This window comes from Eleginops maclovinus, chromosome 12, assembly GCF_036324505.1.
Source record: "Eleginops maclovinus isolate JMC-PN-2008 ecotype Puerto Natales chromosome 12, JC_Emac_rtc_rv5, whole genome shotgun sequence".
NCBI classification, from domain to species: Eukaryota; Metazoa; Chordata; class Actinopteri; order Perciformes; family Eleginopidae; genus Eleginops; species Eleginops maclovinus.
The window spans coordinates 24308440-24321155 of record NC_086360.1 but is presented as its reverse complement, the minus strand read 5'-3'; the positions used below and the strand labels follow the sequence as shown (position 1 = coordinate 24321155).

Below are 12716 nucleotides of genomic sequence, written 5' to 3'. Positions count from 1 at the left end.
TAAATGAGATGAAACTCAGACAGAAAATCAGTGTAAAAACAGACAGTGAAGCTTGTTTTCTAGCTTCTCAAAGTGGTACTTTCCATATGCTCATACCTTCTCCCCCGGTGTGACTGAGATTCTCCAGATGCAGTGCATGTAGGCTGAGTATCCATTGGGGAAGCCAGGAGAGGAGAAGTTCCCGCTGCTGTCCTGCAGACTGTCCCCACATCCTACACACACACACACACACACACACACACACACACACACACACACACACACACACACACACACACACACACACACACACACACACACACACACACACACACACACACACACACACACACACACACACACACACACACACACACACACACACACACACACACACACACACACACACACACACACACACACACACACACACACACACACGTTAGGCCTGAGCCTTGAGCATGATGTGCTGCCAATTACTCTCTGCCTGATAACACCTAATCCACTAATTCAAGTTATACACACATCGGCTCTGAAGAGAATCCCCTCGCTGCAGAGACAGATGCTGGAATTATAAAAACAGCCAATGTGAAGTAAAGGGCAGCGCTTCTATGTTCAAAGGCACATCTGCTGATAATATTCAGCCACAACCCCGCACCTCACCCCTCCCCTCCCCCCGCCGACTCCAGATGATGATCACACAAAGGAATAGAGAGAGTGAGACACTTTCTCTGAGCATCCTCTGAAAATAAACCTGAACCACTATAAATAACCAAGCCTTCTGGAGGATGTGAGGCATTATGTACTCATTGTGAAAAGCCACCCTTAGTCTGGCTGGCAACAAATTAAAGACGCCCTAATTTGCTTGTTTGGGTTTTCCCTTTCCTGTAGTGTGTTGTATAAGTGCATGTAAATGGTCTGCAAAGGCTAAAATCCCAAAGTTCCTTCCTGAGGGAGTTTCTCTCCCACACTCTCCCCCCTCTGCCTGAAACAGCTCCATGTGAATCCTTTGTTTACTTCAGTAACATTGTGACATCACTACACTACACAACACTTGCACTTCCATTGGCTAGCGCACCATCAAATTGTACGTGATAGGCTAAGGGGCGGGACATCTTTAAGCGGGTGAATTTCAACAGAGTCGGCCAGCAAACCAATCAGAGCAGACTGGGCTCTGGTTTCAGACAGAGGGGGAAAAGAGGTGCTGCAGCACAGGCAGTATGACAAAAATAAAGAGCTTTTTGAACATTAAAGCATGGAGACATGTCACAGTAGAGACATTAAATACAAATAAGAACCTGGAAATGAGCATAATATCGCCACTTTAAGTGTGCAAGTGTGCGAGGACTGATCCCAGACACTATGCACAGCCTCGTGGGTCTGCTGAGGAAGGCTGCTGCCAAGTGAGGGAGAGACACGTTTGATTAAGACAGAGAGGAAATGATAGAGGGAAGATTGCATCTTCTGCTTTCCATTTTGAGATAAGTGTATGCATTCATTATAACTCTGAGTTATGTTTACCTTGAGGGGTTGCTATGAAGGAGTGAGGAAAACATCTCCAATTGTTCTCATCTGTCCTCTTGAGGTGTGTAAGCAATAAAATGAAGAGCCCTGAGTCACGGGGTTGTGTGTAATAATGCTTGGCAGAGGTTTGCCAGTACTAAACCCTTTATAAGCTCTAAGGCACACACCGGGGATGACAAACGCACCCAGGAATGCTTCATGAATGGCAGATCTGTGGCTCTTTAAGGATTTTTTTTTTTTTTCGAGAACATGTGGAGACTCACCACCTCATCCCCCGCAACGTGCGTCACCTCATCCAGCCGGTTTCTTCCTCACGAGACAGAAATTGTCGTGAAGAAAGAGACAGAACGTTTCCAATGTTACATTTAAAAATTCTTCACTAAAACCACATAGGCTGGTCCAGCTCCGGTGACTGTGTTTATATAAGGAGCTTTAATGTGAGGCTAGCTATCCTCGCCTGACTTAAAATTAACTGTCCGTCATCAAATGTATTCAGCAGCCGGCTGATCCACAATGTACATCTGTAAATGCCATAAATCCTATTTACTTCAACAGCATTAAATCCTCTCTCCCCTATAATTATAAACAATTTGAGTAGTTTTGTAAAAGTGCCAGACTTAGTTTACATCTCACATGCTGGGACGTGACACATGAGTGTTGTTCCGGAAAATTGTTTAAGTCATTGTCTTCTCGAGAACAGCTGTTCTCTTGCGTCTATCTAGGAACGACTGATGACAAACTTCCTGTCCCTGCTTGGGACTTTCGGACGTTGTAGCCACGGAACGACGCCAAATCAAGAGTAGATGCTCGGCTATAAGCTGCAACTGGGGAAAACAGGAGGAGCTGCAGACCTCTCTTTCAGCCCTATGTTACACACACACACACACACACACACACACACACACACACACAGAAATAGAGAGGAAAAACCCATAGCAGACAGCATCTGTCATTTTGGTCTTACTGGAGCATTTGTAGAGTTTGCGTGCCTGTGTGATATCCCCTTTGCTTAGTCTGGTTCTCTGGCCAATGGGTGGTCGCACTCCGTTCACATCGTAGCGTGGCAGGATGGTGTCCAGGAAGATGCCTCTGTAATTCAGCAGGAGAGACCAAGGTTAATGTCACATGAAACCCAGACGGCATGCACACAATCCTGATGACTATTCCAACAGACACGCACGCCACAAAGCATGTTCGCCCGAGGATTAGGTGACTTACCATCGGATAGGGCAATCACTGTCAACAGTATTATTAAGGGTTTCTAAAGGATTGAGACATCTAAAAACCACAATGAATGTGGGTACTGCCAGTGTGGATCAGCCAAAAATAAATGTGGTTGTTTTCTTTAGCAAATTCAGCAGACAGACAAAAGGGAACAGAGAGACATTATTTCTCATTTTCACTTTAAGCTCTTAAACAGACATATAAAGCTCGACACACGTTTTATTTTTTTTGCATTTTTCTACTATAAAATGTCTTAATGCATTCCAGATTTCTGATGCAAAACCAACATCTAAAGAAATCTTACTAACAGACTGATTGTAATGAGATGTGGCACCAGTTATATTGGACAGCATGAAGCTTTTTAGCACGCACACCCACATCTATGTGAGAATTATCATGATCCCGTCTCCTGCTTGTACTCTAATAAACCTAAAATAATAACTTCTTTTCTGTGAATAAACACTCTTTTATCAAATAAGAAATCAGGATCTGGCCGATGCATTTTCCACTTGACCCATCAGCCATTTTTAATGTGGTCCATTAGACCAGTGAAGTTATTCTAAAGGGGCCCTATTCTGCTATTTTTCAGGTTCATATTGGTATTTCTGCCTCTACTGGGACATGTCTCCATGCTTTAATGTTCAAAAAGCTCTTTATTTTTCTCATACTGCCTGTGCTGCAGCTCCTCTTTTCACCCCCTGTCTGAAACCAGAGCTCAGTCTGCTCTGATTGGTTAGCTGGACCCCTCTTTTGTGATTGGTCTACCGCTTAGAGATGTCCCGCCCCTTAGCCTATCACGTACACTCTGATGGAGCGCTAGCCATTAGAAGTGCGAGTGTTAGATAATGATGTCATCATGTTACGGAAGTAAACAAAGGAGTTCAAAGAAGGCGTTTCAGGAATTTGAGCCTTTGCAGACCATTTACATGCACAAAAACCTATGTAAACATTCTACAGGAAAAAGAAAACCCCGAAAAGCATGACAGGGCCCCTTTAAAATAAATAATAACTCTCCTTTAATGCCACACGCTGCTCTTTCTCCCACCAACATGTGGATATGACTGTAAAAGTGAATGTGTTTCATTTTAAAATCAATGATGTTTACTTTCTAATTCTTCCAGATCTAATCGCTTCTCGCTGAAAGGCAATAGATGGACAGTTGCAGTCACTTATCAAAGCTTCCCTTTAAAGTCGGGGTCATGCTCGGTTTCTGAGGTGAACACTGACATCACTCTTCACACACGTCTGGCTCACAGATGGACCCAAACTGAAAGCTTAAACCTTTCTCCAAAACAAAACCGAACAGATGTGAAAGTGAGGAATTATAAATCGATCAGGTAAAGAATCATTGTAGCTTTCAGAAGAAAAATGGCAGAGCAGTAACAACCGTACAAACTCTTTCCACACTGTGCTGTCTCACTTGACACATTGCAAGTTTATCATCTCCATTTTTCTCCAAGTACTGGCGAGCAACGGCCTGGCTCCCTGGCCGTTCCCATGGTGACATGCCTATCAACGCCAGGCATGTGCAAACAGAGCAGCCTGAGCTAACAGTTTAGACTCTGCCTGCACGTCCGTCTGTGAGCTTCCAGGAGCCCGTATGCTGGCTGCCGGTGAAAAAAGGGCCACTCCAGCCGGTGTCAGAGCAGACAAAGGGCACACTGGCAGGTCTCTATTTGAGTTGGCACCGCTCCATGCGCCAACCCTGAAAATATATCTCGGAAGCGAAAGAGTGGGCAGGCCGGGTTGTGGGTCGGGTAACACACCCCAGACAAAAAGCATGGGGATCAGCCCTGCTGGTCCCCGGGAGACACAGCAAAACATCAAGACAGGCCATGAAATCTTCCGAACAACACCCGCGGCAAAGGCCCTGGCTTCCCACGGTGATTTACTGTAAAACACCGAGCAAACACACTGGCTAATAATGGCGTAACAAAGGGAGACACTGGCGCAGGTAGATCAGCCAATCAGCGCTCAGGAAAAAGTGCTTGGAATGACTTGTGAAAAGCTAACAGGAGCCCCTTGTCTGCTTATACAGCTCGGTGAAACATTCCCCAGCAGTGGCAGCCATCTCTCTCTCATGTCTAAACAGTCTTATTGACAACACACTTCCACGAATCAAGGCTCCAGAGTAGGAGTGAAAACAGAACGGGGGGGGGGGGGATTACCCGATACAAACACACTTTAGGGCAGGGCTGCTCCATTGTGCAGCTAGCATACCCCAAATTTAGAGGATCATGAGTCGATTCGTGACCATGAGAGTGACAGCAACTACACAAATATCCTGTTTCAAAGTGCTGAGCTGATGGAAATCCAATATGAGATAAAACCTTCCTCTAAAAACAACTTTTTCCTTTGAAAGAATCTAGTTATCAGCTGCAGTGGAGGTCACAAAATGATCCGGTAGACCACACTGGAGAAACAGTTCATTGGCATGAACTAAAAATAGGTTTGGAAAATAATGTCTCAACTCATATCATACCAGATGCTACGACTCTACAGACCCTCATTTTCCCGTACAAAACCGAACTGAACAAGAAAGGCCGTGCCATATTTAAGCATTAAGTGCACTCTCTACCTTCAGTTTGGATGCGCGGGGGCCGACAGACATTTCTGTATATTGGCCTACACCCAGCTGAGCTTACGTTTACACAAAGATTCCCTCTCTGCTTCCCAGAATCTGTTTGCCGCAAGAGCATGGTCGTTTACTTGAGAAGAGGCCCAGTAACACAGGGCATGGGAGTGCTGTTGGTGGGGGAAAATATATATAAAGGACACATGTAAGAGCAAAATGACAGCCAACGGCTTGTTCTCAAATGTCAGTATGGTAGTAATGAACATAATCTGAGTAACCTCACTTTTTGCAGAGACTGGATCACATTGAACCCACTCCTGCTTACTAAAGGCTGTCCAAACCTCTCCTGCTATAAGTAGGCCAGTTCATAGTGGAATTGACCTGCAGCTGTCCAAAAGGTTCCCACATGTGTTTATCTAAGCGATAGAGGAAGGGTGGAAATGCAGTTTTCTTACACAAAACTGTCATATCCTGTACATGGCAGCAGGAGGTAACCATAATATTTACACGGCTCTATGTAAAGCACGGCTGTCACAGCTTGCGAAATAACTTAATGTATACGGACAGGTTGTCAGGAAGGCACTTTGCATTGAGCGTGGCCATGCATGTGTATTTACGATGATGACTCAGAATATGAATCAACTTCCCCCAAGAGGTCTATTTTGACTGTGCAGTCACCCAGCTGGTAAATAAGACTTTAGATCAACCACAGCCTAAGATGGCTAGAGTAAGAGCCCAGACTGACCAGTATTCGTCATGAGGCTTTTTCTAGTAACATCTTTCCTCGTCGAAACAGCCCTGATGTGCAGTGCTGAATGACAGCACAACATCTGGAAAAGCTTCCTGTAGCATCTGACAGGGAGTAAGGAAAGACAATTAAGTGTTAAGTAAGTGTTAGATATGTACAGTTCCCCTTTTACAAACAGGACTTTCCCTGGGGCAACATGTCCCCACTAATTCAACACTCAATGTCCTTTAATCTGGGTTTTAATAGTTTAGCCAGTTATGCCTTTTTATCAGGTATTTAGCAACTGTCCAAAGTCTAAGATACAGAAATTTAGAGTCATGTGATTTTATTTGCTGAGCCTAGAGAACATTAAACGGTAGCAGAGCTTTCCCTTCATATGGGAAAACACAAGGGGAACATTAATTGAGACAATAAAATGCCCCCACTGCATTCCTTACCATGTGTAGGGGATTATTAGTGGTAGACCTAAATTGTGCTTGGGAGTGCAAACCACATTCAGTAGTATGGCATGTATTATAACACCTGAGTGCTATGAAGGCGTAGGAAATGAATCTCTGAGTCCCTGCGCTATGGTGGACATCATGCTACTAATCACCAAGCCTCTTCAAAGAGCCTTCAGTAGCATAATGAGCTGCTTCATGGTGTGCAGGCACAACTTTTACAAGAAGCTTCACATAGCCTTGAAAGTGGCACAAAGACATTTTGTCATGATGAAGCAGAGCTACTGTTGCTGGGCTAGCTCAGCCCCAGGTCCATGCTGATTTATTGGGGCTGCTGCTGCTCAAAAAGCAGCAGGAATCAGGGAGAGGAGTCTTAATTTGAACAGGCTGTGGAAAAATGCTGGCACATAACCGAAAAACACTTTCACTATGGTATGAAGACTTGGCTTTTACAAAAAAAAATAATATGAGTCCTTTTAAAAATGATCAAAAACACAACTTTCTCAAAACCCAAAACGCAGATAAGAGCTGCGAGCGCTGGAGAAGTTATGACTTAAAAGTGTAGATACAATTGTTTGGGATGTCAAAACAGGTAAAAATGAAGCATGAGCTCAGCTAGAAGTGAATCTTACGGGTGTTATTTAATTCACTCTGGGTTTGAAAGGAGCGAAATGGACCCAAACACGTCAGATTTCGTGCTAAGTCTTACTTCAGTGCATTACAGGTCATTGGCAGATGCATTTTATTGTGACCCTCAATATTTCCATTACAGCAATACCTGATTTAATCCAAACATTGCATAAATCACATTAGTGCTCCAACGGTCTCCCTAAGGCCGCAGGCAATGTGAGAAACAATTGTTGAAAAAAAGTCCAGCCAAAAAAAACTTAGACTAGAGAAGAGTACTTTTGTGGGAGCTACTTGAATCTCCACTTAAGAACCACTTCCTCCCAAGAAACCAGTTTCTATCTCTTTGAATTTATCACAGTAAGACAATTCAGATCCAAGACAGACACTCAAAGAACAGAGAGCCTTTTCTAAACTTCTTCTGTCCTCAGGCTACATGCTCAGTTTTTTGGGGTGATTTATTATTGGAGAGATTTAGGCGTTTCATTCTTCTCTTTGGGAATCCTGCCACATGACTCAGCAGCAGCCCAAAGACACACAGACCCGGTGCATTACAGATCTATATACTCATAAAAAACACCCTAATGGCCGAAATGGAAAACAGATATAATGGGTTAAAAGGTTGCAGCAGAGTGGGAAACAGCTTGGCCTGACTGGACTAGTTTTCATGTCTGGGCCATAAGAAGGGGAATTTGGCTTGACTCCTACCTGGAGAATGTATTCCTGGCATAGTGCATGATGCTGTCAAAGTCATAGACTTCTCCCAAAGAGTCAACCTCCCCCGGCTCCATCTTCAGAAAGTTATACTCTTGCCCTGGGAAAGGAAGAAGGGGAAAAGTTGAAATATGATGCTGAGTCAGGCTGTGTAACCTTATGTATGTGTGTCAAAGGTGCTTTCTGAGAAAAGAGTCATACAATAGGGCTTCAAACACAGCTGAGTTACGTTAAAAAGATGATCTTTTAAACAGACAATGGTGTTAAAAAAGCTGGCCTGGATACTGACTATGATGAGCAGCTGTTTAGCAGTTCTATAAACACTTGCCAAGGAGGATTTATTTGTACTGTACTACTTAAGCCCAGCTTTTCTGTGTGTACAAAAGTTTTACTTTCATTATTTCTTTCCTTCTTACTGCATCTTCGCAACATTTTTGCTGCGGGATCGTTGAGACTCTTACCTGGTTGGATGTTGTCCCTGATAATGCTGACGTGCTCATCGCGGTCAGGTCGGGTGTGTTCGTGCCAGAACCCAATTACATGACCCAACTCGTGCACCACAATGCCGAACTTATCACAGTTTTTCCCGATGGATATGGCCTGAGGACCCCCTCCGCGACGACCCACATAGGAGCAGCACCTATGGATCCAGCAACCACACACACACACACACACACACACACACACACACACACACACACACACACACACACACACACACACACACACACACACACACACACACACACACACACACACACACACACACACACACACACACACACACACACACACACACACACACACACACACACACACACACACACACACACACACACACACACACACGAGGCAGTGTTAACAATATAGCGACTAGACTTTATGTTTCAGTAAATTAAAATAACACGCACGTGGAAACGACCGGGTGAGAAGATGAGGAAAGATTTCTGGCTCCATAACATTTACTAGCTCCTATATTTCAGCAATTTGTACATTTTAATTGCCGTGTTTAATGAGAACAACATTAAATCAACAACCTCTGCTCTGTTTTACAAGGGAGCTGCACGAGGCGACCCTTCCTCCACACATACAGCAGTGACATTCATTCATCCGCCTGCCAATGCTAATGCTGAGAGTGGCGGTGGGAGCTGGCTGGCTGCAGCGCTTCATCGCAGCGTGACATGAAAGGTTCAGTGTGGGAGTCTGGGAGGACGGGCACACACATCGTGGCCCTGTGGGCCAGACAGCCGCTCTCTAATTACTGCGAGCCAGGCCAGGCTCTCCTGAGATACGCCTTGAACTTTGCACAGGACAGATGGGGGCCTTCTGAATATGTAGCAGAGTCAAGCGTTCCCACTGCTAACCGCTGCCGCCTGTGTGGATAATGTCATCCCTGTTGCCCCAGAGGCCAGTCACCAGGCTAAAAATGGCTATCAACTGTTGACTGGAAAAAGCTCGCTTTCATGAGCTGCATCCGCTTTCTGTTAAGCCGTCTCTGTTGAATGATACATATCAGTGGGAGAGGTACATTATGACATAATGATTCCAGCTTGTGGTTTAAATCTGTGTGAGGTCAAAACGTGGGGCGCTGGGAACATGTTAGGCTTCTGGGAACCTCCCCTAATACTTCTCCGTTTACCTCAGAATCTCAAATGAGTAGGTTGCACTGGTTTGTCTTACCAGCAGAAGCAAGTGCTTTAATTTGAAAATATTTAATCTCTAAATAAAAGAGCACTGCTCGCCCAAACAGGTTGTCAATAGTCGCTTAGCAACAACAAGAGCCACAAACAGCACTTTCCCCTGAGTATCAGTTAGAGGAAGAAATGCTGAGTGGACACTGAGTCTCACTTTGGTGGAGTGCAGTAAACAGCGTGATGTAGGAAGTCTCTCCCTTGGATTCACTTCTGTACACCGTGTTTGACACAAGTGTGCAGTGACTGATGCAGCGCACAGGAAACATTCCTGGCCACTGAATGACCGTTTCTCCCAGGACTGGCAGGGGGTTGAAATAACAACTCACACAGAGACTGCGGTCGGAGAGGACGAACAATGGTGAAAGGCTGCAGAGCAGGAAGCAAGGAAAAAAACTCAGGGCGCTAAATAATTAGCCGTAGATAACGAAGGCTCAACAGAGGCTGACCATTGTTCGGTTCCTTCATGTGGGAGCTGCAAACCCCACTGACTCACCCACATGGTCGGTAGGTGAAGACAATATAGCTCTCCTCCTGCGTCCTCTCGATAAAGGTCACACAGGTGTGCTTCTCCCAGTGCCGCATGGCTTGGCGGAAAATGGCTCGCTGGCTGCCTGAACACAAAGACAGAGAGGGGACAGATCAGTGGAGCTGAATCAAAGCTCACTCACACATTTTATAGAAACACGGAGCATGAATGGAAACGTAGACATCCGGAAACATGTTTAAGACCTGAGATTAGTCTGTTCAGGAAATCCAAACATAAGGTAGACCTTTTAGTCATAATGTTGTTTCTACCATTAAGAAATTGTCCTTTGCTTCAAAACCAGCACCTTGCAATAGGAATGAAAGAGTGGGATTAAAAAAACACTCCAAAGAAGTTTAGATTGTGGAGAATTTCCATTATTGGGATAAATGGCAGATCACACCACATGGTAAAGTAAGAAAGAACAGACTGCTGCTTTCTAACTGTGTTTTTTAACATTTATTTATACTTTATTTATGAAGGGGATTTAATAGATCATGATTAGCTCATACAACATAGTTGTTATGCCAAAGGATGCAACACAAATGAAGATTCAATTATGTTTGAGTGTCATTTAAACAGTTTTAAGCACATTTTGATGATGAAGGGGATAACATTATTAATCGCAATTATTTCAGCCAAGAGACTTGTTACTTTAAATGTTCCTATTGTCCAATATCCATCCAGCACTGCTACCATCATATGCATTTTCTTTACAACAGTTACTTTCTCTTTTCCTTTTATGTTATTGGTTAAAAGTCTCATGTACATAAAGAGATGCTATGTCGCAGAGGATAGGCGGATCTTTGTTACTTACCACTGAAGTTTCCACTGATGACATAGGGAATAACGCCTTCAGGCCAAACCCGTTCAGGTCTGGAAGTGGCCGCCCTTTTCCTGCGACGGGAACCTTGCCTATTTTGGATACTCTGATTGGTTGATCCTGAGAAGAAACAAAACAAAATGACTTCTCTTTGTCCGAGGAAATGTACTTTTTATGAAGAGAAAATGTGCTTTGGATTGTTCCACGAATTAGGCTTTTTATCTTAAACTACAGGACATTATACAGAGTTTGTTTCCATATAGAAACTCTAATTAATATTTCTCATTTTGGAAATTAAATGTTCTCCCTTTGTTCAAATAACATTGTTCCTCCAATTTTGCACAAACGGATTTTTATTGAAGCTGAATTCTTTCTTCTTCCACATTTATTTCATCACTTTAATGTCACTCAATGGCTCATAAATACAGAGTAACCATGGAGACAAAGCTGGTGATGATAATAATAAGAAACATTCATAAATGAACCACATATAGCAACATCCGCCTTCTGTCGATGTTATGCTGCAAAACTTATATTAAAGCAAATATAACTGCAATCATTTGGTGTTAGCCAGATACAAACCAACTTTCACAAGATGTTTGAACAGTTGCAATGATATATTAAACTAATGCAGCTGCGTATGGTCTGTTGATTTACCACAAAGGGGCCCTACTATGTTCATTTTCAGGCCCTTATTTGTATTTTGTGTCTCTCCTGTGACATGTCTCCATGCTTTCATGTTCAAAAAGGTCTTTATCTTTCTCATACTGCCTGTGCTGCAGCACCTCTTTTCACCCTCTGTCTGAAACCAGAGCCCAGTCTGCTCTGATTGGTTAGCTGGACGGCTCTGTTGTGATTGGGCAACTGCTTAGAGATGTCCCGCCCCTTAGTCTATCACATACAAATGTGTTGGAGCGCTAGCCAATAGAAGCGCAAGTGTTACAAAGTGATGTCATTATTTTAGGGAAGAAGACAAAGGAGCCCGTATGAGGCGTTTTAGGGAGAAAATGTGGGATTTTAGCCTTTGGAGACCATAAACATGCACACAAATCTACCGGAAATGGAAACACCCAAAAAGCATTATTGAAAAAGTTACTGGGAAATAATTTGGTTTTCATTGAGCCAGTAAGAGAATGAAATAACTAATGCAACAGGACACAGATGTCACAAGGATATGTGATACGTTTATTATTTAAATAAAGCTAAAATGTCAACTAAAGATTTGGACGTTAAATCCTGCCGAAGTTAAAGTAAAACCAGCAATGTTGAAATACAGTCAGCCACCGTGAAAATGTTGTTTTCCTTTCATTTCAACCACATCCAGGAATAATATTTTCTTAGTTTTGAGTATTTGAGACCGTAGTAGTACATGTTGTCTTTGATTATGCATGCCTCATTACATCACTGTACGAAAATATGTCCTCTGTAAAAAAAAAAAGTCCTTTCCTTATAAGGAGGAGCAGTAAATGTGTGCAGGAGAAATAACTTCTAAAAAGGGATGACCTAGGCTGGGAACAGAGCAGGAATTTTAAGTGTGTGTTGGGTAGAAGTCATAAGTTTAAGCCATAAATTTAACATTTGTATAAAAAGGTAATCTGCCTTTTACCTTTAGAATGTTGTTTTTATTTGATGTGGCCTGCAGGTTTTATTCTAACAACATTCAGTTTGTCATTTTTGGGTTAAATATGTAGTTTAATGAAAATCCGCAGAACCCCCTGGGCAGATTGATGCCTGTCCTCGGTTCGGGATTTAATACACGTTTAATTTAAAGTTTTTTAAAACACTTAATTAGCATGTTGACCTCTATCTGATGATGAGTTTAATGCAGAAATGATACAGTAGGGA

The 12716-nt window shown here is 43.2% G+C and overlaps 1 protein-coding gene across 1 annotated transcript in view; it reads right to left on the bottom strand.

Moving 5' to 3' along the window:
* bmp1a (bone morphogenetic protein 1a) overlaps nt 1-12716 on the bottom strand; it is a 34089-nt gene that overhangs the window by 9392 nt on the left and 11981 nt on the right. Inside the window, exons 3-8 of the mRNA XM_063897746.1 lie at nt 10866-10991; nt 10019-10136; nt 8293-8471; nt 7826-7931; nt 2468-2592; nt 97-212 (exon numbers count right to left, since the gene is read on the bottom strand). Coding sequence (XP_063753816.1) covers nt 97-212; nt 2468-2592; nt 7826-7931; nt 8293-8471; nt 10019-10136; nt 10866-10991 — 770 coding nt within the window. The remainder of the gene's footprint in view (nt 1-96; nt 213-2467; nt 2593-7825; nt 7932-8292; nt 8472-10018; nt 10137-10865; nt 10992-12716) is intronic.